This window comes from Drosophila obscura, unplaced genomic scaffold (genome assembly GCF_018151105.1).
Source record: "Drosophila obscura isolate BZ-5 IFL unplaced genomic scaffold, ASM1815110v1 contig_17, whole genome shotgun sequence".
Lineage (NCBI taxonomy): Eukaryota > Metazoa > Arthropoda > Insecta > Diptera > Drosophilidae > Drosophila > Drosophila obscura.
Window position 1 is genome coordinate 2,615,371 of NW_024542757.1, and position 27,528 is coordinate 2,642,898.

General features: G+C 46.5%; 2 protein-coding genes across 6 annotated transcripts in view; one reads left to right on the top strand and one right to left on the bottom strand.

Annotated features, from left to right (window-relative positions):
- Nucleotides 1-895: 895 nt before the first annotated feature.
- On the top strand, nt 896-12,142 carry LOC111080132 (UNC93-like protein). Of its 2 annotated transcripts, XM_022375589.2 has the most exons (6): nt 896-1,099; nt 8,781-9,155; nt 9,963-10,499; nt 10,566-10,993; nt 11,066-11,228; nt 11,285-12,140. In XM_022375589.2, exons 2-6 carry the CDS (start codon nt 8,791-8,793, stop codon nt 11,349-11,351), a joined length of 1,560 nt encoding a protein of 519 aa, XP_022231281.2. In that variant the 5' UTR covers nt 896-1,099; nt 8,781-8,790; the 3' UTR covers nt 11,352-12,140. The 2 variants fall into 2 exon arrangements, with proteins under 2 accessions (XP_022231281.2, XP_041448037.1); XM_041592103.1 differs by lacking the exon at nt 896-1,099 and having other exon boundaries at nt 11,285-12,142.
- Nucleotides 12,143-12,806: 664 nt separating this feature from the next.
- The window catches only part of LOC111080135 (alpha-protein kinase 1), a 66,521-nt gene continuing 51,799 nt past the window's right edge, over nt 12,807-27,528 (bottom strand). The window contains exons 3-11 of one of the 4 annotated variants that reach the window (XM_022375595.2): nt 20,596-21,073; nt 19,564-20,199; nt 17,965-19,297; nt 17,670-17,905; nt 15,349-15,529; nt 14,665-14,718; nt 14,124-14,207; nt 13,881-14,029; nt 12,807-13,790 (exon numbers count right to left, since the gene is read on the bottom strand). In XM_022375595.2, coding sequence (XP_022231287.2) covers nt 13,666-13,790; nt 13,881-14,029; nt 14,124-14,207; nt 14,665-14,718; nt 15,349-15,529; nt 17,670-17,905; nt 17,965-19,297; nt 19,564-20,199; nt 20,596-21,073 — 3,276 coding nt within the window. In that variant the 3' untranslated portion in view covers nt 12,807-13,665. Of the gene's footprint in view, nt 13,791-13,880; nt 14,033-14,123; nt 14,208-14,664; nt 14,722-15,348; nt 15,530-17,669; nt 17,906-17,964; nt 19,298-19,563; nt 20,200-20,595; nt 21,074-27,528 lie in introns of all 4 variants that reach the window. The other 3 variants (XM_022375594.2, XM_022375593.2, XM_022375591.2) reach the window with 3 other exon arrangements.

The following is a 27,528-nucleotide window of genomic DNA, read 5'->3' on the forward strand; positions in this document are numbered from 1 at the left end:
CACCGATTAGAGAGCTCCGAAAGAGTCGTGAATAATAACAGAAGTACACACATGCTCACACACATGTACATAGGTGCGAGCAATGTCATTTATCAGCCACAATTGCCTTCCATGTCGAGTCGTATCTGTGGTGCCTCTCAGTTACGACATCTTGTTCTGTTAAATTGTTATCTAACCCTTATCTAAACGTACAAATTCAACGTAATTGCCCATCTATACAGAGAAAGGTTCATTGCATCCCCCAATGACTTGGAGTCAACTTTGGAGCGGAAAGTTGTTCATTTCACCTGTCAAGCGCACTTGTTCAACGCTTATTCCAATTGCATTCAACAAGTCGCTGTCCGGTAATGAATGTGCCTGCCTGGTTAAATGCGACCGACCTCCCACTATCGAGCAATCTAAATCAGTTGACAGCGTTCATTACACTTCCTCGACGAGTTCAGAACGGGTTGATAATGTGGTTAGCAGCCAGCAGGGCTCTAGATGAATCAGTGTGTAAACATAGGAGCAGCCCAGCATCGTGGATGATTGCTAAAGATGGCATTTGGCATCTGGCATTTGGCACCTGGCACCTGGTCAGCCGCAGATTTGTGGTAAATTAGAGCCTTGACACGCCTTCGAGTCCGCCTCCAAAACTCCGCTGGCGTCACGTTTCTTGTAAGTTCGCTCAAGGGAATGGAATGAAATGTATGTATGTAAAATCAATATTTGCATCGGAATACACGTTTGAATTATGCAAATGAATCGGCAATAACTGAAGTGCGGAGAGCTGAAACCTGTTGTCTATACTGTTTCTGTTACTGTATCTGCTGCTGCTGCTGCTGCGGCTGCTGTCGCATTCAGTTCATTTCCATTCCACTTCATATTTAGAAGCCGACGCGACCATCGAGATTTTAGTTTTGTTTTAATTGCGCTCGAAAACGGTTCACGGTTGGGAATCGTCTCGTCTCCTCTCGTCTCGTCTCATCGCGCCCTTCGCAGAACAGGCTACGGAACGGAATTCTCGTCAGTCGGTTAAATTTTGTTTTTTTTTGGGGCATCGATAGAGGCGCGTGTGGGCCATTTAATAACGGAATATAAAACCAATTTCCATTTACAGGTAATGCTCGTAGAGTCACGTTGCCCGTAATCATTTAATTAAATTCGCAAAATTATGCAATTGCATTTTCCGTTATTGTCATGGAATATAATCAGAATGTGTGGCAGATACTATCAACTTTTTAATACTTTTATTACTCACGCTTCAAGCAATGTGTAATTTACACACATAAAAAACTGCAGCTGACAAACAAACAAATAATAAAAGTATATTCAACCGCAGGCCGTAATTAAAAACCATAAAGTGAACTGTTAACAAGTGTAAAAATAAATCAATTCAAAAGCAAACATCAGAAAATTATTATTGTAAAATGAGAAAGACCAGAAAGCGGCTAAGAGTCGACTAGAAGAATACTTACTCACAGATGAGAGCGATGTATAGAACAATTGTGGAAAATCCTTCCGAGTGGCAGCTTACCTAAGTGCTGTCACCTGCCTGTGGCACAGATTGGGAAATTGGGAAAACTGAGAGACACACCAAAGATGCGGGTGAAGCAATGGAAATTTATCATTGTGGTTCAGCTGCAGACACGAGGTTCACATATTACGATAATTCGAGCATGCTAGCAATGGAAATTATAATTCCGAGCTTAATTGAATTGTTCTCATTCATTGTGGCCTGCACTGTGCCTGCACTGATATTAACTGCATATGGGCTCGTCGCATTCCAATTTACATTCATGGTCCTTGCTGGCAAAAGGATATACTGGCCCTGGCACTGGCCCAATCCCAATACCATTTACTATCCGAATCCGATATCCTTGCCTGGCATTGCCGCTGCTCAAACATATCCCACAAATTACGCCAGCAAAGGAAATGCCATTCAGGCTCTGTTTGGCTGAAGCCGCTGGGAAGATGTGTCCAGATAGAAGAAGCATTGAATGAAATGGAAATGAAAAGGGAAAATGGGAAAAGGGAGTAGGGATTTTATGCTAATTGCAATGTGCGTGGGACTGCCATCATGGATGCCCCGACTGAACCGCCAGCGGAAAGTTTACTTGACTCTGCAGCAGCAAAGTTGCCACAAATAAAAAGTAAAGTTTTATCTTACAGGGGAGAAAAGCGAACGAGCGGGCAGGGCAGACTGTTTGGACTTTCAAGTGACCAAAGTGAACACTTTAATTTGCCATTAACTAAAGTGAATTATTGATTGATAGCTCTGATCACTCTGCTCGGTTAATGGATCAGTTCTATGTGGTACATATACGAGTATGAATGGGAGAGCTTGAATTAATGCAATACTTGCTACAAATCCAATAAATACAGTCAACGCCAGCCCACTTTGTGTCGGGTTGAACAAAGAGCCATCGCTAACCCACCCACTCAGCGAGCCCGAGCCGCATCGCGCACAGCTTCGAATTTCCCTGCCATGGCTTTTGTGTCTGCCCTGGGCCTGGGGCCTGTGGCCTGAGGTCGGAGAAACTTATTAAAATGCGAAGCGGAAACGTGAAATTGTATGGCCAACAAGCCACGCACACGTGGGCCATAGCCGTAACCATACCCATACCCATAGCAATCATTGCTGCAGCTGATTGTTAGCTGTCGCTGTCACCTCCAACATCCCTTGGCAGAACTGGTCTCATCAAAAATTTGTGGCGTGCAGCATGTGGCAAATGTTTTTGTACTTTTTTTTATATATATTATTAAATAAGTTATGATGATGGCGAGGCGAGAGACCCTTAGTGTTTGTGGCTGCTGCTCATTTGGCATAAATTACATTTGCAAACACGATGGAGACATAATTTTGTATTTAACTTGTGAGAACTACCAAGACGGAGAGAGAGAGAGAAGAGTGTGGAGAGTGGGTAGCCAGGGGGGTTGTATTAGAAATCGTTGAGGAAATTGCATCAGCCATAACGAACAGTTTCCCCCCACTTGGCCTAGCAAATGCTTGCTAATGAACATTGCATATTTCACAATTAATGTTTAACAAAGCCCTGCCCCATGGGTATGGGTATGGGTATGGCAATGGGGAGACTGAATGGAATTTGCATTCTCAATCCCTTCACTTGGGTTAAGCAAAGGTGTTGTGGCACTTGGCAGCTGCTGTGGCAGGGAAGTAGCCCAGTTTAGGACTAATTTGCATAGAATGAATGCTGGCAAAGGGAAAATGTTCTGAAGAAATTAAAGGTTAAGCATGCCAATTGAAGCAATCGTTACCACCACTATGCTTCCGAGAAACTGTCAACTATTCAGAGTATTTGCATTCAATTGACAAAGATAAGCATGTGTCCTCCATTCTGTCCTCCAATGGGAAAGGGCTGAAGCGGTTAAATGGAGACGACAACAAGTACGTAAAATGCAGCCAGCGAATGAAAACCAAACCGAAATTCTATTGAATTTTCTGCACTCACCCACAAACACTCAGAGACAGCCATACACATACAGCAGATCCGCTTCCTCAAATTCAGTAGCCCACTCAACGAGACCCCCGAGTGGCAGGGGAGGGCACCGAGCTGGATATAAGCAGCATAAAGGGCGGCAAAGCGGAAGTACTCGGCAAATACAGAACTACAAGAGTGGCTTCCTCCCTCCACCACCCCACAAAGAATGGCAATGGAAAGTGAATAAAAAATATTCGTTTGGGTTCGGGGTGAGCTGGTTCAAACAAAACCCTAGTGCAACGATTTTATTTGGCTTTTCTAGTTGCCCAGGAGATGTTGGTTCAGCTGCCGCAGCAAGAACCTTATTATTAGCCATTTGGCAGTCGGAGCTCCATTTGCATCAGATTCCCAAGAAATGTGAAAGTGTTGCGCTTTTTGCCTGCCAGTGTGCGTATGTGGGATATTCATTTTCGTTTCCGTTTCCGTGAATTTCGCTTTGCATTGCAGCCCACACACGATGCGTAGCTGACTGGGATTATGGCTTACACTCTGCACCTTATGAACTATAACCATCTGCTCTTCGCTGCTCCTTAGACTTCTCCGAATTTCTTGCAGCATTGTTGCTGCTTCTGTAGCCGTTGAGCTGTAAAACGTGAAAATTAGTTGCTTGCTTTCCAGGTAAAGTTTCACCCATGTGCATAAACGTGGCCAGCCACAATGTTGCAAGTAAGCCAAAGGCTATGTGGGTGGTTTATAGCGAACAGCATGATTTCCAAGAAAATGTTGTCCAACGAATTTTGATGTACCATTTAATCAAATGTGTTCATTGGCTCTCTTTCATTTAGAATATTTTCATTTTTGGCATTTTTCCAATTATATCATTCATATTTATATCCCATTTGAACTTTATCTGTGTGGCCATCAATCAACTTGATTGATTTGAGCATCCACTGAACGGTGGAACGTTAACAGGCTCTGTTTGAGGAAAACTCTCTTAAGCTGTTCGTTTTAACAGGCAGGGAAATTTTAGCAGCCAGCTGTTAGCAGCAACAGCGAGGGGAGAGCTGTTAAGACTGTTGACTGAACAAATCACAGAGGCAGACTTGTTATGTTCAGACATTAAAGTGCCAGTAGAAATGATTTGATTGAACAGGGTATAAGGGGGGGATATAAGCATCCCCCCAGCGGGTCTCACATACATACCCCTCCACACCCACCACCATTCATATTATTGTCATTTTTATTGGCCTCGAACTTCCGCGGGAGTAATGAAAACGTTTACGTTTGCATTACGTTTCTGCGCTTATTTTTATATGGCCCAATTTTAGGCCAAACTTTTGACGCACTCGTCCACATAAAACCCAATGTCGCGTCACAATAACTGGGGCACCCGGAAGTGTTGTCATGGCTGGTGGTTGAGGGGCAAGCATTTAGGCGGGGGCTACAGCCACAATAAAAACTTGTATTGCGCCTGATGACATTATAAATTTATGATTGGCAGCGTGACGAGACCTTCTTCGAATTGATTTCTGTCTTAATCAAATTTAAATAAAACTCTGAGAATGCCGCTTCTGCAGCAATTTGTTAGAACTCTCTGGCACAAAGCCCAATGGGCCATTAGGCTTGACCTAAGATAGATGTAAGCTTAATTTCAGCTTAGTCGGCATGCGGACAAAGAGGGCCAGGTTGTAGATGCTCTCATGCAAAGTGCTTCTACATTCGGCTCATTCGTGTTTCGGTGCATAGGAACAATGGAGAGATCAACTTTGAATCAGTTGAACAATGGAAAGGACTTCTTGTTCTCTTTATCTTTGAGGTAGGGGCAGGGAGCAGGGAGAACAAAGACAGAACAGAGCCATGGCAGGATTAGGAAGTGATTGCTTTACGGTAAAAAGCATGCGTAATTTTTCAGATACTGCGGATACGTAATTTTGCGTAGCAGTATGCTAATAGGTTTTCTGTTGGGTTTCCTCCGTTATACTGCATGAGAATCCGAAATGAGAAACTGCTTCTTGTGCAGCTACTGACTGTCGCACTTAAATGCGGCCAGATCTATCTACAGTCAGATCTGGAGCTCACATGCTGGGCCATAAAGATAGTTCATCCGCCATGGGAGCCCCGATTATACAATACAAATATTTCTTGTCCCGGGGCGCTGTACCGTCCGCTTTGTGGGCATTTAAATTGTGCTACACTTTTGGTAAAAAGAGAAAAATGCTTTTGTTGAAAACTTTTCGCTAGCTTTCATTTTTTGTTCTTTGTTGCCAACTACAGGGGGCCGCGCGGTGTGTGTCACGAAACAAAGTTATTTTCGCACAAAGAACGATTGCAGTGCATTCATGCACTTTCGGGAGAAGGTGTGTGCTCAGGACTTTGATGCATTCGCAATCAGAGAATAATAAGAAAACTCTTTTACGAGTGGCAGCATCAGCAAAGTTTAACATCGAATAAACGGCTGAAAACCCCGCCAGATAACCACGTGCCCGCAATTCATTTATTTCTCTGCTGCAGGCACATGCACACACACAATACTCGTGCAGCATTGTTGTTCCGCTGAGCTGCTTCTCACAGCCACATCACGTCTTTCATCCTGTTGATGTTGATTCAATTGGGCGCGAAATCACATCGGCCAGTCGGCACAGTAATGCTGACAAATATTTGCCATCAACTGCATGCAAACACCCTTAAACACATCCACAAGCAAACCAAAATGCAAAGCGTTTCGATTCCCAAAGATGTTTCACTACACAAAAAAAAATGTTTCATATATGGAAAGAGAGCCCTAGAAGCGCAGAGCAATCCATGAAAAAAAGTAATACGATGGGAATAAGCATTGAATATAGAAATACAGAAACTGCATACCCAAACTTCTTTTGTTTCTCTCAGTGCTCCTGTTGTGGTGCTTTTTGACCTCGATTGGATCACCACACATTTGTGTATTTTGTCTGGTTTGTTGGCTAATTAACAGTCAGGGGTCCAGGGGTCCAGGGGTCCAGGGGTCCAGAGGTCCAGCCTCGGCTGGCGATATAATTGATCTAAAGTTAATTGCAGGACATTAATGCCTGGCCTTCGCCACATGTGCTGCCAAAGGCCAAGTTCTTCCGGCCAATAAATGGGGAGCATCGAGTGCGAATGTTGCGACTATTTGCCTTCTGTCAGCGCCATAAGTCAATGTTTTTGTGTGCCTTACTTTTTATTTGGCATTGATTGATTAGTGTGCGTGTGCGTATGTGCGTATGTGTGTGTGTGTGCGGGTTAGGCTGGTGGTTGTTGCTCCTTTTTTTCTGGCCAACAGCCAAATGTGTAAACAAGCATCTCAACATATGCCAGAGTCCATTTATCAAATCAAAACAAATGTAAAACAAAGTTAAAGGAATACAAATTGAAGTTTTGAATGAGAGATTTATTGCCAAATATATACTCGTGTATATTCTGTGTATACATTCTGATATTTCATCTCAAATACCATATGGCAGTACTTATCCCTCAAAACATTACTACAAAGCAAACACCAAACCTCACAGATTGGGTAAAGTTTCACACTCTGACAGACAGACCAACAGACAGACAGACAGACTGACGAACAATAATTTAACTAAATTACTGGTCAACCGGTCGAGAGACACATAAAACCAGAATTCAAGCCCAAGCAAGAGCATTGTTATCAGGTCCTCGCCAGTAGAGACTCTCTCGTATTTTATATAAAGCCCAAATGTTCTTTAACGAGGCAACGCTGTGTCCTCGGGCCTTGGGTGCTGCTTTGTTTAATGCCCGGGAAGTGGCCCAGACAGAAACAGAGACAGGGCAGGGTGTGGATGGGGAATGGAAAGGGAAAGGGTATGTGAATGTGGGTAATGGGTGGGTGGTTGGTTGTACATAAAAAAAACACAAATTGTTGGCCATTTGGGTTTGGCCCATTTTGATGATTATGCCAGATTTTCATTTAGATGATGAACGATGATGCTACCAACTGCTGACCAAACATTACACTGAATTTTCCATTGGAAGAAACACCTCCTGCGCTACTTTGCACCCATTCCATTCCATCCCATTCGTCCCTTGTAATTTCAACTTTATATGGGCTGTCAACTCGCCATTAAAGGATATCTTTTAGTGGTCAAAATGCTTCAAAGTGGTAGCTTCGAGTCCTTTTTTCTGATATTACTCATACGGGTCTAGCGGCATATTAGAGGAATGTGAGACTTCCACTAGGTACAGTCGCACACCACCGCGTATGATGAATGTGGATGGCGGGTAATAGCCAATAAAATTGATTTACGGCTTTGATTTCGATGCAATTAATTGCCCATCAGCATCCACGTTAAAGATTGCTTAGAGGCTTCGACGGCGAATCGTTCATCAAATCTGTTAATGAGGAATACAACTTTTTGGGCAATTAATTTCACAGCGCTCCATGTAACGCCTCCAGGTGCTGGCTCAGAATCAATTTTCAACTTCAACCCTCGCGGAGAAAAGCGGGACCTGGCAGCACAAACATTTCAACTCAATCAGGTTGTATATAGCCAGGCGATTTACATTAAATCAGGACAACAAGGGAAAAAGGCTTCGCAATGGAATGGAAGGGGGATAGGGAGGAGCTGTGAGGCCACTCGGAAGATGGCAAACATGCCTTTAACATTTTATCAAAGGTGTAAAATTTCATAAAGTGTCGTTGGCACAGCCCCGAAATCAAATGCAAACAGAGTCGAGCAAACGTTTTTAGCCCTGAGCCCACGCGGCACACACACACACACCCCTGTAACACCCGTTTCACTGAGCCACTGAATCACTGAGCCACGGAGCCACTGAGCACGGTGTAGACAGGCATAAATTGTAGGCTGCCAGACGGAGTTCGTGCTGTGTGGATGCCTAAAGGATTATAAGTTGGCGACAATGTGCTTGAGACTGAAGCACGACCAAAGCCTATATCTTTCGGGATATACTTACGTATGTGGGTGTGTGTGTAAATATGGGCGTGGCATTGGGGGCGATTTTATTGGCCAAAAGCGAGCTCCGAATATAAACCGACACCCCATGGATAGTGTGGTGTGATGTCTGCGGCAGGCAGGAAGACACACAAATAACTTAAAGCTGCTCCTGTGAAGTTCATGGCCATTAAACAGCACCAAAGGTAACCTTTAGTGGTGCATTTAATGTGGATTCTCCGAAAACTGCTGCTCCTACCCAACTCCCTGCCTATCTCCGCCACCCATCTGCATTAATTACGAGTGACTTTTGCTGTTGCATCACAGGATATTCCATTTTAATTAGTGAATATGGACTGGCTTTTGGCCTGTGCATTCATTTTTTGAACTGGTCACAAAGCACACCAAATGACCGAGTATTTTGTATTTACAGGGCTATCATCATGGCTCCCCCGAACAGCACATCGGACAGCAATAACGAGGAACTCGCTTTGGACACAAGTGCGGCACATGGCAATGGCAATGGCAATGGCAATGTCAACATAGATGCAACAGGAATGCCTGCAACTGGGCCGAATGGCGACAGCAAAGTCAATCAGAGGCAGTACGAGCCAAAGGAACGTTTCGTTATCACCCGAAATGTCGTTGTGATAGGCCTTGCATTTATGATACACTTCACGGCCTTCCATGGCACATCGAACCTGCAGAGTTCGTTGAATGCGGACAAGGCACTGGGCACCACCACACTGGCCGTCATCTATGGCTCCCTGATATTGTCGAATGTGTTTCTACCCATGACTGTGATAAGGTGAGTTACCTGCTACGAGTGGGGGGGCTAGAACGTTTACATTGATCTGCAGCTATCCCTCTTTGATGCCCTTCCTGTTCAATTCAAATCGAAACCAGAACCAGACTGAGATACAGTCAGTCATACCCAAGGCTTGCCACTCAAAAATAATTGCCAATTTATGTTTTTCTGGCACTTTGTTTTCGCAGGAGAGAGATTGGGGAGTCTTCACTTCTGCCACGTGTGGCAACCCATAAAAGTTTCGGTAATTGTCTGTTGGCATTTTTTATGTGGGATTTATGTAGATGTGACATGGCCAAAAACGCAGTCAGAATAATGGGTCTGCGAGTTCATTTGACTGTTAAAATGTCAACAGGAAGTCCCTGGATTAGAGACGATCCTCGCATCCCCCGCAGCCAATGCGTGGGACTGTGACTATCCCCCACATCATGGGAGGCGACCGCCCAGCACGTCCACGCCCACGCCCAAACCCACACCCGCTTTGCCATTTTGTTTGGTCTGACATTTAAACAAATCGCTAATTTATAGCAACCCTCGCTGCGGCCACTGCCCCGCTCCGATCCGAACCGCCTCGCTTGACTTATTCGGGGCACGCGTCCGTTGGCCCGAACGGGCCACCGTTGTGCTGGCTTGGCCAACTTTAATCAGTTAACTCGATTTATTTAGATTTATGGCCTCTAAGCCCCGTGTCCTTGGGACGTCATTGGTGGTGGGAAGGGGGCCCCGAAAATAAATGACCGCCTGCTAAGCATGTGCCACTTGCCACTGGCCACCAAAACACTCTCCACATTCCACTCTAATCAACAGTTGGTTTGGCTGCCGCTTGACCATGGCCCTAGCTCTGTTCGCCTACATGCCCTACATCGCCGCCCAGTTCTATCCCCGGTTCGAGACTCTGATTCCCGCAGCTCTAATGGTGGGATTCGGCGGAGGACCGCTGTGGTGCTCCAAGTGCACTTACCTATCCACCGTATCGGAGGCGCTGACTCAAGTGCGCGGCAACAAATCACGCAAGGATGTCAACACGGTCAAGTTCTTTGGGCTGTTCTTCATCTTCTATCAGATGGCCCAGGTGTGGGGTAATCTCATCTCCTCCTCGGTGCTCACCCTGAGTGGTCCGGCCAAGACCGCACCCAATGGCAGCCTGGAAATGGAGAAGGATAGCAGCCTCAGCCAAGTGGGCGAGCTGTGTGGCGCTCGCTTCTGTCCGGGTGTGGGATCCGAGGCAAATCCCAATCTGGTGCCGCCCGCCCCGGAGCAGATTCAACTGCTGAACTCCATTTTTCTGGCCTGCATGGCCGCTGCCGTCGTTATGATGATCTTTGGCGTTAGCTCCCTAAAGCGGTAAGTCGGTACACGGCTGGAAATGCTGGGAGTGCTGATTTCACATTATATCGTACTCTTCCCCAGCTATGGCGTCAAGCGCGGCGACACTGGGGATGGACTTTCCGGCCTGAAGCTGCTGACGGTGACCATTAATCTGCTGCGCAAGCGCCGCCAGATCCTCATGCTGCCCATCACCATGTTCATTGGGCTGGAGGAGGCGTTCCTGGCCGTCGACTTTACCCGCTCGTTTGTGGCCTGCGGCTGGGGCATATCGAAGATCGGCTTCGCCATGATTTGCTTTGGCATCGCCAATGCCATAGCAGCGGGCATTGCGGGTGCTCTGGTGGAGCGCATTGGACGCGTCACCTTGGCCGGACTCTGTGCTGTCCTGAACCTGTGCCTCCTGGCGTACATGTACTCGTGGGAAGCGCGAGAGGGCGACTACATCCGGTATTGCGCCTTTGCGGCCGTTTGGGGCATCTGCGATGGCGTCTGGTTGGTTGTTGTCAATGGTAAGTGAGAGGGGTTTGTGAACTAACTAACTATTAACAGCGCTACTAATGAGGCTTTTCCGCTTGCTGCAGCTTTTTATGGCATCTTGTTCCCGAACCATCTGATTGCGGCTTATAGCAACTTTCGGCTTTGGGAAAGCACGGGTTCGGTTATTGGATATGTGATAAGTTCGCAGCTTTGCACCTCCACCAAACTAGTGATTCTGATGTGCGTCATGCTGGTGGGCTGTGTGGGGTGAGTATCTAGTTTGAATTTCACTTTAAAGCTCTCTGAAATGTTCCTCCTTCCAGCTACGGTCTCATCGAATATCGTGTCTGGCAGAAACAAAAGAATCTGGAGATCATGCTGAGCGATTGATTGACTAGTGGATTATTGATAGATTGATTGATTGATTGAGTCATTCCGATATGCTTGCCATGAAAATGTTGCCTCCTTTTGTGATATTGCCAATAGTAGAGTTTAAGATACATAAGTTTTAGCTTGTAGCCAGGAATCAAGCATTAAAAATGGCACCCATCTTTTCAGGAAATCAACTGCCTTATCAATTTTTTGGGGTGCCATTTGGGTGTCCACGTGCGTCTGTTAGGTCAATAAATGTCTGACCAAATGGCCATAAATTCTGGCATTATAGAAACACTTTGGGGCTTATCAGTGAATTGTGTTCCGTTCATTCCTGCCAGCTTCGACTATAAAAACCCAGCTACATTATATTAAGTGACAACAGATCATAGTTCGTCTTCAAGCGATACACAACATGAAACCTACGATTGCAACGATTATTCTGCTGTTGGCAGTTCTACTGATGACTGCAAATAGTGGCGAATGTCAGAAGAAGAAAAAAGAAAACAGAGAACCAGACTGCAGCACAAGCTTTCCTGGAAGCTGGCAATTTGCATACATCAATGTGGGCAGGAGTGAACAGTGTGCAACAGCGTGCGTACACCATTGCCTCCATAAGATACCAAATAGGGAATGCAAGTGCGGACGCGCAATAATGGGAGAGCTAAAATGTGCGTGTCAATGCAAATGTTTGTAATGCAAGAACACGTTTCTTTCCACTTGAAGGTGAAATAAAAATAAATACCAATACAAAACAAAGTGTGTGTTTCTGAAAATATATAACTAATTGTTGTAAGCTCTAACCCGCCAGTCCAATCAATTCGGCTTATTATTTTTTGAGGTGCCATTTGTGTGTCCACGTGCGTTCACTGGGAGGTCAATAAATTAATTTCAGCATAAAAAAAAAACAACAACATTAAATATTAATAATTTGTATTGTTTTGTGGCTTATCAGTGGATTATGTTCTATTCATTCCCGACAGCGTCAGCTATAAAACCCAGCTGTTGACTGCACATAGTGGAACATTTTAGGGAAGAGAACCAGAAGATCGCATTTTAACTTTACACCAATGTGATACTCTGTAGGGAGTGTTAGTGCGGACGCGCTGAACAAACACAAAAGAAAAAGAAAAGTTGTGCGCGTGAATGCGCGTGAACTGTTGAATGTTTTAAATTATTAATAAAAAATAATGTGTATGTTTCTGAATATTAACAACTAATTGTTTCAAGCTATAACGCTCAGTCCAATTAATTCGGCCTATCAATTTTTGTTTGAGACATTAACCTTTCATCTCTAATCTTCTGCTTGTCAAATTTATTGGGGTAAGCTTAGAGATAGTCGCTCTACCGCATACAATCGCAGACTCTTGTTCCCGGTATTACCGGTATTTCAGAATATCCATCCATGAATAATCAGAATGTCTGATTCTTACCAACCCATTTTTTAAATAAAATACATTTATAATAATTTTTTTTTATTACAATCATTTAAATATTTGTTCAGTTGTGGTTGTTGTTTTCTTGCTGTGTACCATTTTAATTTCGTAGTTGAAATATGTCTTTTTTGTTTTTGTTATTTTTTTCATTATTTTTGTTTTTGTTTTTGTTTCATTCATAATTTAAGATCGCTACACGAATTTTCTTAGTCTAAACTGTTGCTGGGTTTCTTTCTAGTGTACTGCCATTAAATTTTCATAGTTTTTGTTTTGTTTTATTTTTGGGACTGAGTTGACTAAATGCTAGGGTCTATAATTTGCTTACGAACGGTGATCGAAATAAAATGAACTTCGTATACGAGTTTAATGTAGACAACGCATTAAATGCAATTACTTTTTACTCATCTAAAGAGTTTTTCTTATGTATGTAGATCCATGCAGTTTTGGTTGAAATTGTTCAAACATTTAATAGTTAATCTTTTATGCGTATGAACGTGTCTTTTTTGTATGTGTTTTGTGGTTTGTTGTTTGTTTCCTGGAATGGCACATCAATCAAATTTGGCCCAAAAACTGCGCAAGTCTGTTCGTGGACTCTCGACTACCTTTAGGCTATTTGGGATATGATTAAGGTTAGATTATACATAGTATGCTTAAATATTCAATTCGATTGGGTTCTCGGGTGTGGGGTGTGTGGGATCGTATGGTAAATGCGATGACACATTATTACTTTACATGGCCTATGTTAAAGTCTAAGGGGCTACAGCTATCACACGGGAATACACACACATTTTCACACAATTAAACACATGCGAGCAGTCATACGCATACATATACATATAGCTATATACAGGGGCCTCCTATTTACACGGGCCTCTACCCTCAGCCTCTCTCTGTGCCTAGACCATGCCCTTTGACATCATGCGCACGGTGTTCTTGAGGGCCTGTCGCTTGTTGCAGAACCAGATGCGGATAACCTCACGCTCGTAGCCAAGCTGATGGGCCAGGCCGGTGATCTCCGTGCCTATGGAGATAGATATACATATATATATAGGACAGTTAGCGAACGCTCGATAGTGGCAAATGGTCTTTGGCAATGAAAGTTACCACTCACCCGATGGATGCGTGTTGCGCTCAAAGTGCGCATTGAGCAGCTCCAGGGCCTGGGGCGTGAAGGAGGTGCGCCTCTTGCGCTTCTTCGACGGCTCCACGCCAATGTAGTCCGTTAGATGATTCTGGCCGGACTTGTAGCGGTTCCAGTGACTGCTTGAAGGCGAAACAAGAGAGAAATTCTGTTTAGTTTGGCTTCGTCACACGTAGGTGTTAACGGCGCGTGGAACTGCCTCCATACTCTCACCTCTCTTCGGCCTCCTTCATCCAGCGCTCCAGCACAGGCTTGATCTTCTGCGCGCTCTTTGGTGTGATGTCCAGCTTCTCGAACCTGCGTGGTGGTGGTGGTTGGTGGTTGGATTAGTAGGGAACGAACTCAGTGCGAGCGGCTCTCGTGCGCCAGTACAAATAACGTAAAAGAAACGTAACTAAAGTGCCAGGACATTGTCAATTAGCATTCTTTTGGTTTGGGAGAGGAGGCTCTGCTCTGCTCTCCCTCCCGATCTTTAGCTTTGTTCAATTCAATTCTGAAACTTATTTCAGCTGCTCGAATACCCTGCTCGTTGGCAATGCCCTGGGCCAATATTCGAAGCGCACTCTTTAATTTTTTTTGCAAATAAAGCGATAATCAAATGAAATATATGGCAAAATGAATAGATAATAATGAGAGCTTGGGCACTTCGATGCTGCTCTGGCACTTTAGTTAGGTTTCTCTTAACACACACACTCACACACACACACACTCAGCACACACACACACTCAGAGCACTCAGGTGCATCACACATACATGTTCTGTTGCTGCGTCGATAGTTGGGCGGCGTACATCTGCGCAGCGAGTGCACTGCTTGCATTCGATAGTTGACATTCGATAGGCGGCAGGCGACATTTCGACATTCGATTTAATGCGTGTCGTTTATGGTGGCGGTGAGAGAGAGAGAGTTAGATAGAGTTGGCGTTTGATTCAGAAAAAAATAAACAAAATAAAATAAAGAAAATTAATTTAGCATTAAATTTGTCGTGGTTCTGTTTTATTTATTTAATTTTTTATTTTTTTTTGTAGTTAATTTAGCATTTAATTATGTTAGCATTTTCGTCTTAGCTCACGCGGTTAGAAAATGTCCTGGCACTCTGAGAAAATTTGTTCCAGAAAATGACAAATCAAAATCAATGAAGGAAACAAATAATCGATTTGAATAAAATGATAAACAATTACATTGATACAGGGGAAAGTGTTCCAAAAATTGTGTTAACTTCGTTGATCTATTCACTAATTTCTGATCGTTTTCTTCATGTGGAGTTTCTTGTTTTTTTTTTTTGTTTTTTTTTTCATAGTTATTTGAGCACTTAAAATAAATTAACTTCGACGGAAACAATTTAGACAACAGATCACTTTTGTAAATGTTATTTGGATAAATTTTTGGATAAATCCATTTGAGATTCATGCGATTCTGCTCGTCCTTGCATAGCTCACCTGCATATGGCACTCTGACTGTAGGCGGGTCCCTCGGTCACCGACAGCGCCTGCCCCACCTGGGTCTGGGTGAGGCCCAGCGACAGGCGCCTCAGCTTGAAGGCCTTGGCGAACTCCTTGATTTCGTCCAGGTCGATGCCGTCGACCACATTCGTGGTGGCCTGGTTGATGGTCGGCTCATCTGCGGCGCAAATCGAAAAGAGATTCCAATTAGAGCTTCCCGTGGGTGGGTGGCCAGACGAGCAGTGCAACTTAGGTCTAGCTACTAAACGGAAAAGCTACAGCTAATCCTTTCCTCCTTGGCTTGTGTCGAGGGGAATCCAAATGACAGCATAAATTGCTGCCGTGTCGGTGTCTTGCGAGTAATTACAGTTAATTGCGGTAATTGCAAAATATTATTACACTGCAATTGGCCCAGGACAGACCAAGCCAGGCCAGGCCAGGCTCTCGGCTCTCGGTTCTCGGTTCTCGGCGGCAGGTAAATTGATAAAACTCATTTTCCCTTTTTCCTTAGGCAAGGCGTGTGTACTCAACTCTTGCCAAGTTGTTCTTGTCTATTAGGAAAGTGCGAAACTTATTGCCTTTATCTGCTTAATTTGTTTGCCAGGAGAACGGGTTGCATGGCAGCAACCCAGGAGCAGGGTTGGAGGCAACGGCGACTCCAGCGAACAAACTACTCGACTAGAATTTTGATTTATTTATTAATGATATGCAAGAAGCAAGAGACAACGATGCCATGTGTCTGAAAGAGCTGAAAGGAAGGGACGACAACGGCAGCAGGAGCATCAGCAGCATCACAGCATCAGCAGCAGCCAGTTGCAACGACAGCCAGCCTGGTGCTTTAGCGGTAATTAAGATGCGAGAATGGATTGAAGGAGGAGCATCGGAGGCAGCAGCCAGGAAGCATCCTTTGCCGGGCGGGCCGGGCCGTAACTCAAGCTGTCGTCGCAGCTTTGCTGCTTTGTTGCTTTGTTTGGCCCGGCTCTGTGCTCCTTGTTGTTTGGCTTCGAGAGTGAAATATGTCATTAAATGCGGAAAACATCTTAAGTTTTTGTATGCATCAATTAGTAGTAATTAAGCCGCATATTGTCTGCAATTTGTATGCGCAAACGATCCGTTGTAGCAATCGAGACAGCTCTAGGTAGTTGCCATCCCAGCCCCCATCCTGATGGCCTCCTGGCTCTAATGGGTGCCAGGGGTTTGACTTGTTTCTGGTTGTTTCTGCTGCAACTGCTACTGCTGGTGCTGGTGGTGCTGCTGCTGCCTCTGATGCTTGTGCCGATTGCATTTTTAATGCAGCCAAAAGTTTCAATTAAGGCTTGCCGAGGGAGTGGAGGCTTGGATGCGTTTGCTGATGATGGGGCTCGAATCTAATCAATTCAATATTCTCAAAACCAAGAGACTTTCCATATTTTTGCTTGCCATAATCCTTACCCAAGCTAATCCCATCATCCTGGCCCAAATGCCTCCTGACAGGACAGACAACCTCTAACTCAGCCTGCGTCTTCGTCACCGTCTCCATCTCAGTGTCAGTGTCAGTCTCAGTCTCAGTCTTAGCCATTGTCTCTGTTCTCGTCTCAACCTAATCCAATGCCAGATACAGAGCGTGACAACGTCAACGCTGCTGCTAATTTGCCTAACACTTCCGGCTGACATCTCCCAACTTTGGGCCATGCATTCACGCAAGTTTTGTTTAGTTGCTCACCTAATCCCCGGCTCGGCTCCAGCTCCCCTGCTGCATCAATTATGAATCCCGACCGTCTTGAGAAGTCGTGTAAATGCACAGCAAAAGTTTTGCACTCACACGCGGAAAAGGCAAAGGGGAAGAGCAGCACTTGAGGTTGATTTTCTTTTCGAAAATTACATAAAATTCAGTCAACTTGTTGGGGCTTTTTGCCGCTGCCTGAAACTCAGCTACAAAGTTCGCTTTTTCGTTAATTAATGTTGGCCAACAATTTGGGCTCCGCTCATATCACTCATACGCAACGCTGCACACAGCTAGTGCAGCTCTTCAAACATCCTACAAATCAGCCTCATCATCATCCCAATTCCGACCCCAATTATACGGAAGCTAGGACCTACCATTCCCATTCCCATTTCCATTCACATTTATTCCAACTTTAACTAAACACTCGAGTTTCAGGAAAATTTTAGGGCTATTCACGTGACCTCACAACGACCTCTGGAGGCTGCAGACACGAGAGAGTCGACTATATGGTGCATTGGTTTTGGCCTAATCCGAATTATTGCTAAGCTAACTTATAAATACATTTCAATATACGAGTATGTGTGAAGAAAAGAAAGAGTCGATCTTTACTCACTCGGTGAATCCATCAGCAGGTCGTTGTCGATGTCGTTGGCATTGGGCGACAGGTGCGGCGGCTCGCTGCGCGACGATGGACTCAGCTTGAGGGGCTGCATCAGAGAGGCACTCGATGTGGAGGGCCCCGGGCCGGGGGAGTCCTCTCGAGGCGAGGCCGACGAGGCTCGCGTAGCCGTGGCCGTGGGCGGACCCAGGGACTTGGTGATGGTCAGCTCTCCATTGGAGGCATTGAGTCTGCATTGGATAGACAATTCTTAGCTATGGAAATCCTTTAAAGAGGCTTATTCTCTCACCTGCTGATGCTGCTAAGTACGTTGGCCGTGGAGCTGGAGGCCGCCGCTGAAGCTGCCGCCCCACAGCTGGTCGAGGTGGCTCCGACAGAGCCAGCGCTCAGGCTTGGTCCGTTGCCCAGATAGTCCCGCTCTAGGCGTGGCGAGGTGCCCATGTTGAGGGCGTGTCCGGGTGGCGAATGCGTCCGGAACAGTGGTGATGTGTAGCCTCTATCGTTGGTGCTGTTGGCGGAGCTCGCCGAAGTGGATGTCGGCGGCGTCAGTCTGCCCGAGGGCATGCTCCCACCGCCCCGCTCGTGGGGCAGATGATGCACTGCACCCGAGCTGGACGAGACGCTGGCCCGCGTGGCCGTTGCCGTGGGCGTGTGCGAGCGCCTCTCATGCCGTTCAAGTCTGTCGTGGCGGTCGTGTCGATCGTGTCGATCATGTCGATCATGCCTCTCATGCCGATCGTGCCTCTCGTGGTGGTGGCTGAGATTCATGCCGGTCGAGGAGGCGCCACTGGCGGACATCCGACCGGGACTGTGCTTGGGGGAGACCACTCGCAGACTGTGACCGAAGTGATGGCGTGCCAGGGCAGCGGATGGCGGCGGAATTGGCGGCGATGCGCTGGCACTCAGCTCCAGTGGCTTCAGATCCATCTGTGGGGCAGTCAACTCGTCCGGATGCCTCAGGCTGATCTGCGGATGGGAGGATGAGACCGCTGCGGATCCCTGCGGCGGCAGGTGATGATGCAGATGCGTCTGCGTCTCCGGCTTGATGTGGAGCTGCTGCTGCAGCAGAAACGCAGCGCCTGGCGGTGGTGGAGGCGGACCCTTTGAAGGCAGCCCCGGACTTCCGCCGCCTGGCGATCCTGCTGGGGGTGTACGCTCCGCTGATCGTCGCAGATCGGCGGCCAAATGGGAATGTGGCAGGTGACCAATGGCCGCTGCAGCCATCTGGTGCTCCCTCTCCCGTTCTCGTTCTCGTTCCCTCTCCCGTTCCCTCTCCCGCTGCTGTTGTGCCTGCTGTTGCTGCTGCTGATGGTTGGCGGCCGCTGCGGCAAAGAGCTCGGGATGCAGGGCCGTCAGCAGCTGCTGGACGCCGGTCGAGAAGAGATTGGGCTTGAGTAAATTCGTGGGTGTCTGGGCCAGTTGGGGTAGCGCTGTGGCATGTTGCAGGGCAGCCAGCGATGGTGGCAACAACTCCCGCTGCTGCTCCCTCTGCTGCTGCTGTTGTTGCTGTTGCTGTTGCTGCTGGTAGCTCGCATAGGCTCCAAAAGCATTGGGCAGGAACTGCTCCGTGGTGGGTATCTGCGGACTCACGGGAATCGTGAGTATGGTCTGCACGGCAATGCCTGTGGATGGGGATGGATATGGGTATGGGGATAATGTATTAGATATTTTCTAGTGTATGTAAATGTTTCCCGGATTATGTCGGAGCTCGAAACGAGAGGAAATTGAAAGTTTCCCTAATCGTTTTACAAGCTTTTGTTGCCCCGTCAAAAGTTAAATCAAGTCAACTATGATATTGATAGCCACACCGATGGATGGATGGATGGCTGGATGGGTGGATAGAGAGACAGACAGACAACTATAACTAATCCCAGACAGAAGTCCTTACCTTGCGCCGTTGGGATGAGCAGTTGGGCCCCCTGTACGCCCTGCACCAGCTGCCCGGAGGCGAGTATCAGTTGCGGCATCTGGGCGCTTGCTGGTGGCGCCTGAAGGGCTGGCGGTGGCGATGCGGTCGCCGCAGCCAGAACATTGGCCAGCGATGTGGCATTGAGGGCATGGGGGGAGCTGCTGCTGCTAGGATTATCCGGATGCTGGCTGGAGGAGGCATTGCCGCCAGAGCCAGAGCCAGTGCCACAGCCCGGACCGGAGCCAGACCCGGAGTTGGAGCTGTTGTGTGCATTGGTGTTGCCGCCGCTGCCGCCGCCGCAGTTAGCTTTTGACGTCTTGTTCTTGCTACCATTGTGGCAGCTGCTGTGGGGTGGTGAGACTCCCGCAGCTGATGTGGATGCCGCACCCACTGCTGCCACAGGCTCAGCACCGACGCTTAGATTCAACGGCGAATTGAACACGGAGGCAGCTAAGCCCTGAAGACTTGCCAGTGCAGCGGCCGTGGCAGGATGGTGATGATGATGCCCATGATGTGGATGTGGATGTGGATGTTGCTGCTGTTGCTGTTGCTGCTGCTGCTGTTGCTGCAGCGTGGCCAAATTTTGTAATTTTTGCAAATTTATCATGTCTTGCACTGTGGAGGGATTTAAGCAAAAGTCACACAAAATGTTGTCATTAGTTTTTGTAGCCAAACTCTTTGCACAAATTAGTGGAACTGGCACAGGGGAAGGGGATGAGTACTGTGGCTTGGGGAGTCTAGAGTGGGGGGAGAGTGGGGAGTGAACACTAATTGCCAGTTTACTCTTGGCTGGCTTTTTCGTGCTTAGAGGGGGGATATAAATGATTGCGTCAGAGATGGAAAGCAGCTTTTCTGCAGTAAAGCAAGCGTAAAAATTAAAATAAATTAATTAAAATAAAAACGAAGAGTTTGACTTTAGCGAATGATCTGAATTGTGATAGTATTCATGGTGGGCTTTCCATCCCCGACTGGTGATCGTGTGGTTCTGTTTGGCTTTCGATATGTACTCACTAGTTCCATTCAGATGCGCCGCAAATGCCTTCGCCTGGGCCTGCTCCTCTCGCCGGAGACGCAGTGCCTCCGCCGCTTGCTCCTCGGCATCGGCATCGGCCTCGTCCTCGTCCGCATCCGCATCCGCGTCGATTTGCATGGGCATCGGCATGGGCAGGGGCATGGCCAACGGCGAAGCGGGCTGCTGGTTGGCCAGGGAGGCAGCCTTGGCAGCCAGATTCTTGTAGAACTCCAGCTCCTTGACGTGGTCCTTGGTGTCGTAGGGGGAGTGGGAGTGCGAATGGGAATGGGAGTGGGTGTGGGAGTGTGGCGGGGGCGAGAGCAGGGCGTGTACGTCCGTGATTTCCATATCATCATCGATATTGTTGTTGTTGCTGGTGTGGTTGCTGCCACTGTTGCTGTGGTGGTGCAGGGAGTGGACGAGACTGCTGCCGCTCGGCGAGTGGATCTTGTGGCAACTGATCTCCTTGTCAAAGTCCTGCAATCGATTGGAAAATTATGTGTTAATTCATGTGACACCTTGTGGAATGGCATTTAATATATTTTACAATTCCATCCCAGATTCCATTGAGCAACTGCAAATCAAACTGCCCCGCTGGCTAAAATTCAATTATATATTTTCATAATTAATGCATTGTCAATTGTTTGCCACGCCCCCGATTGAGTCCTGAATCCCCCTGAATCAGCTCATTGTTTGCTGATTGGATTATACGAGTACATATATTTAAGCGCCATTGGATGGCTCGTATTCGGGACTCGTATTACATTCCATTTGTGTCAATTGAGGGGACATTTTGCATTTACCCACACAGCGCACTGCATTGTGAGAGACGAGACGAGCCGGGATGTTAATAAGTTAATTTAATTTCTGCTGTAATTGTCAGCGCACTTGTATTGTTTGGCACTGGCATTTTGATCCGCCAATCCCTCCCGTGGATGAGCTGGGCAATTTATGCAAATTTAATTGGTTGCAATTGCTCGGTCCAAGGGAATTATATTTGGTTACAAGTGACATCAATATCAATATTAGAATGATTAGTCCTGCCAACTTAAATGTCTCTGTTTAAACCCTCTGCTGCACTTTCACTTTAAAGAATCATTTGGTGGCTGTTGGCTGTTGGGTAAACATTGAAAAAAAAATGGGAGGATACTCGTATAAAAAAAAATACGTGGAAAGGTAAACCAATATAATTATTGGCAATTAATGCTGGCGACGGCAAATGTGCTTAGCGGCGAATGAAGCAATGTGTAAGGAGGGGCAGGCATGAAGGAAACGAACGAGCCACATTAATGCCGGGACGAACCAAACTGTCCCACAGGCGGTCCTTGGACCAGGGTCCTGCCTTCGCAACGTGGCTGAGCTTCAATTAAATTTTATTTGCATAGGAAATTAACATAATTGTAGTGGAAAATACCAACCCAAAACAAAAAAATGCGACGGAAAAAGGAAAAAATGGGAAAATCGGAAATAGAAAGAACCGAAGAAAAGCAATAAAAATAAGCAGCAAACGTGTTGGCAGCGCAGGAAAAGTGTTAAAAAAAAAAACGATTATTTATGCAAATAAATATAAATGTTTGGTGGGTGTTTCAAGGGCGGTAATTAAATGGAATTTCTAATGGGCAGACAACGAGGATTTGGTCGCATCGAAAACCTACAGAAATTACTCCACAATCAATCGCATGGATACCATCGACACTCAATCATCATCGCTCCCAGCTATTCACTGTATAACTCCGATTCGAGGTGCGCTATCTCCAGTCATGGGAGACAAGCAGCCACATTAATTAAAGCACTTGATAAATTTCATTGCAACGTGCAGTAAATACATTAAAAATTGACATTTACTGGCGCCGTCAGGCGCACAACAGCCACTACTTAAACAGTTGCCACTCGGCCACTCGCTGGGGTGAGGATATGAGGATAGTAATAGGAGCAGGACCGTGGCAGGACTCGATGTTAGCTGCTCGCTGGTCTGCTGCCGGTGAGGCAAGTTAATGTCATTGAACAGCAAATCGAACTAAATTTATGACACGCCGAGAACGAGCAGAGTGCATAAAAAAATGAAAAAGAAAGCCACGTTAATGTCCTCTGTGGAAGTGGGCAAGTGTGAGGGTGTGTGTGTGCATGTCCTTTATGCAAGCAGGCGGCAAACAGACGGCCGCTGACAGCCACTATATGTGGCACATCCATAGTTGCCACCAAGTGGAATGGAGATGGAGGTGGTGCAGTGCAATGGCGCCCACTGATGTGCAATGAATTAACTTTTCAACATATTTACCCACGCTCAATTGAATGGGACTTTCCAGGCACTATGCGGGTGTGTGTGTGTTGGTTTTACCCTACGGCAGCAGCAGCAGCAGCAGAAGCAGCAGCAGCAGCACCAGTGGCAACACTGCCATGCCGCTAAAAGTTGAGTAACAAAACGTTGCAACCATAATGAGGCGCTGACGCTGACTCTGTCGTTTGGCTTTTGTCTTTTTATGCCGTCCTCTTTTTGTAGACTCGCAAATGAGCGGAAATTAAAAACTGATTTGGCATTGAGGAAGCTCTCCAGAGCAGGAATGGGTGATGTGTGTGTGTGTGTGTGTGTGCTTGTGTGTGTGTGAATAGGTAGATTTTCTCAAATTGATTATTTAGAACAATGGAGGAGAGGTCCTTGAAGCAAAAACTGCTACCAATCAACAGCAGATACCGAACAGTGCTTCTAATACCACCACCATTGGGTTTATTAAACATAATTGCACTTGAGTTTTTGCGCTGCAAGTACAGTTTTTGGCAACATAGCAGCGGCGTTCCTGATTATTTCTCTTAGCAATACAAAAAAAAAAAGAGTGGCATATACTGGCAGTGTTCAGCTTGGTCAGCCTGTACAATCGTATGCATGGCAAGTACCAAACACTCCAGAACACCGGCAACACACCCCTTACACCACTCCTTGCCATCGAACGCTGGCACCCAGCAATCGAATGGACAGCAGCGCTTTTCTTGCTTTGTTTTTCACTCGAGTTGCGCCGCGCCGTCAAATAAAAAATGAGCCAAAAAATAGAAAATGAATTGAATTATTGCAAAGAGATGGAGGATGTCCACCACTGACGTGGGGGTGGTGGATTGCTGTGATGGTGCGGGGTTGGGGGTGGCACTTGACAGCCTCGAATGTGATAAGCAAAAGCCCCGGCTCGAAATGGAAAATGCGATGGCAGCTTTTGTTTTCTTCTTATTATGCTTCTGCAGCTCTCTTCTCTCTCTCTCTCTCATTCGTTACTCTTTTACTCTCACTGTGCACTCCCTTGGACCCACCTCCTTCCTCATGCCGCTGCTGCTGCTTCTGCTGCTTCTGCTCCTGTCTGTGTTTTTTTATGTAGCATGCTTTTGAGCGCGACGCGAAATTATAATTCACACATGTGCCATACCACAGGGGGAGTGGGAGCTGCCACTGCCACTGCTCCTGGCCCTGCTCCTGCTCGTGCCACTGGGGTGCTCGCCCATTTGCATGGTTGGAATGTGGGGAGGGGGTGGTAGTGGGTATGGCTGTAAAAAAATTGCAATTGCCAAAAAGTAGCCGGCAAAAAGAAAGCGAAAACGACAACGACGATGACGATGACGACGGCGTCGACGAACGGTTGCGTTGCTTGTTTGCTTTAATTGCAAATGGCATTTTTTCCAACGGGAATCGTTGCCACGATGTGGCTGCCCGGCCATGGAGGCTACGGGAAGGACATACACGTTACAAGCTGACCAGCAGCACCCCACCATCAGGACGGAGCACCACCATCCGAATCGACTGGCTGTAGCTGGAGCTGGAGCAAGGCTCATAAATTGTCGAAAAATATTTGTCTTGTTCTATTTTTGGTGAACCAACGCCCGGGCAGCAAGCAGTGCCTGCTGTGGGCAACAATATGCTTTTTGTACCGCCCCCAGCCCAGCAAAGCCCCGACCGCCTTTTCTGTTCGTTGTGTTGCAAGCAAACATTTATGAGTGGGGGCCACTGGCTCCCTGCTTGCACTTTTGCATATTTAATGTTTTGTTTAATGCAAATGCACATAATTTCATCACTGACTGTGTGCGTGGGTGTGCGTGGGTGTGTGTGTAGTTTTCGTTTATGTCCTCTCGCCCATCCCCTCTTGGCACTGTTGAGTTGTAGAGATGTGAAAATGCTTTTCAATTAATATTTATGTTGCTTAATGCGAATATGCCTGAACTGATAATTTCCCCTTGGTTCCCTTTCCGCATCGTTGCACATGCTGAAATGGAAATGGAACCAATCTGCTGGACAAAAATGCTTGGCAGTTGATGCCAGTTAGATAAAGATTTATCTTTATGTTAAATACAACAAAATTTATTTGATCTGTGGTGCTGCTTCCCACGACCAGAAATCAATCCCTCAAAAAAATTCTAAATAGCAATATAAAAAAAAAACATTGCATAACGGAGCAAATTTGTTACGCCATTTCACCGGCATAGCACGACACGACAGTGTCGATAAAAATGTAAGCATCACTTTCAGTCGATGTCCAAAATACAGTATAGAGAAGAAGAGAAAAAGAGCGTCCGGCCATTAATGGCCCACCCAATACAACCAAAACACCCAATACACCACCCAGCAGTGACAAACAAAAGCTGCAAGCTGCAGACGTTGCAATTTCCACGAGCCTATATATAGCAGTAAATCTATATACGCATACGTATATGTATATGTATGTATATATTGTACAATATATGTACATATATTTATGTACCATATACTACTACCACAATATATGGAAGGACGAGACGCAGCTGACAGCCGCATGGCGAATGAGCGAACGAAAACAAAAAACGAAACAAAACAACAGCGAAACACAAAAACCAAAACAAAAATGTGTAAAAAATGAAAGAAAAGCAGTGGGCAGTGGGGAGGGGCAAAAACATTGGGCAGCAGGGAGCTGGAGCGGCTGTAAAGAGAGCGAAGCGAATTGGAACAAAACAAAAAAAAGGAAAACGAAATGCGAAAAGAGAAAGGAGAAAAAGGTAGGGGGTGGCACAGGCATGGTCCATCAGCGGCAGCAGTAGCAACATAAGAGGCAGGGCAGAGCCGACATCAATGGGCGCGCCACTCAATCAACCCCACTTGGGTGGCAGGGTGGCAGGGTGGCTGGGTGGCAGTATGGCTGGAGTTGGGGGGCGCTGGCCCAGCGAGCCGCTGCTTGACAACAATGAAGGCCAAGCATTGTCCAGGACTTGCCTCTTACTCTCTTCAACCCCCACTGGGGTGGTCCCCTCACTCTCCTTCTGTGTGTTTGTGTGTGTCTGAGCCTGTCCCAATTTTTTTACGTTTTTCCGTTTACTCTATTTTTTTCCCACTTTTTATGCCTTTAATTTTTCTGTCCTCTTCTGCTCTCTCTCTCTCTCTCTCTCTCCCTCTCTTTCGCGCTGTTTGGTGCTGCTTGGATGGGCATCTTTTTTATGGAAGCGTCGCCTGCTGCAGCTTTCTGACTGCTTGGTCGCTGGTCAGCCGCAGTTATTCTTTGGGGGCAACTCCTGACTGGACGAGGCCTTCGATGCGGGGCCACTGGTCACTTCTCTGGTCAAATAAATGCAATTTTAACCCCCCACCCATTCAGCATCCCATCCCATCCTGCAGAACCATCGGGAGTGGAGTGCCTACCATTTGCTCTCTCAACATAAATCCTGAAACCTCTCAGACGCCAACCTGGACAACGCCCGCTCACCCCGCCCGCCTCCACCTCATGGCTTGGTCTTGCTTTTCACTTTTGGCGGCACACTTCTTCTTTTTTTCCGTTTCTCTGCGCCCCAAAATAAAAAGTAAAAGTTGCGCCTCATCAGCCACCACCCACCATTCCCTGACCGTTCATCTCCTTCGGCTGGTCAGCCTTTTGGGTACGGGATGGGCGCACGGAATGGGTGTCTGTCGCGGCATTTATTGCCACAGTGTAGCCCCGGGGAGCTTATTCCTTTTCTGACTCTCCGCTGCTCATTTGCATCAGTATTTTTAATTGGAATTGGCGCTGGAGATAGAGATGGAGATGGAAAAAAATTGACAGGTCGAGGGTGTGGCAAACAACATGTGAAATGGGAGAGAATCAGTTTAGAATCACTCACAATTGATGGGTAATTCTGGGAAAAGTCAATCGATTTGATGGGAAAATACTCGTAGAGATTTTACTGTATGGAACACGATAAAACAAAAAACAATAAATGACAATTATATCTCATTGGGAAGTTACAGTTTGTACAGTTGCAAGTAAACAGTCGAACGATGCAATTAAATCGATCGATTCCTGTGCTGTTTAAAAAAGTAGACTCTCATTCCGTTGCTGAGACAGGGCTTTGTAGTTTTTTTCCTTCCCCTTGTCCCTTTTGAATATCTACGGCAGAGAGTTACTGATGCTTCTTTCTGGCTTTTCACCTTTGACCGTACATTCAGTTGTTCCCCTTGAGCGCCACGTTTGCGCCTGATTCAACGCACCACCCCACTCAGCAGCCAGCCACCATGCACCACCCACCTCCAGCATCCAGCACCCAACATCAGACTCGGACACCGCTTTTGCCAGTTGCCTTCTTCTGCGATTTTTAACAATTTTTTCATATACAGATCTTTTGTTGTCTTTTTAGTTTTTGCCAACAGCATCTCCTCCTCCCCTTTGTGCACCGCCCTTCCACTTTGTTTGTTGTTTGTCGGCTGCTGCTGCTGCCGCTGCTGCTGTTGCCTTATTTCCTGGCCTTCTTATTGGTTGCCTCTGCCTCATGCTGCCACCTCTGTTATTCTTATTTTAGGCAACCGTCAAGCAAACACACACACAAGTTTTCCACGTTTGTGGCATTTTTATTTTTGTTTTGGCGGCGCACACACGGGTGCGAGTAAACACCCACGAATACTGCTACGTCTCTGGCTGCTCTACGCTTTTCCTCTACATTTCTCATTCGTTGCTGTC

What these genes read in the sequence shown, in the direction of transcription:
- LOC111080132 (XM_022375589.2), top strand. Translation starts at nt 8,791, where the DNA reads ATGGCTCCCCCGAACAGCACATCGGACAGCAATAACGAGGAACTCGCT. An exon ending in CTACCCATGACTGTGATAAG is followed by an intron (nt 9,156 to 9,962) that starts GTGAGTTACCTG and finishes TCTAATCAACAG; the next exon opens with TTGGTTTGGCTGCCGCTTGA. An exon ending in ATGCTGGTGGGCTGTGTGGG is followed by an intron (nt 11,229 to 11,284) that starts GTGAGTATCTAG and finishes TCCTCCTTCCAG; the next exon opens with CTACGGTCTCATCGAATATC.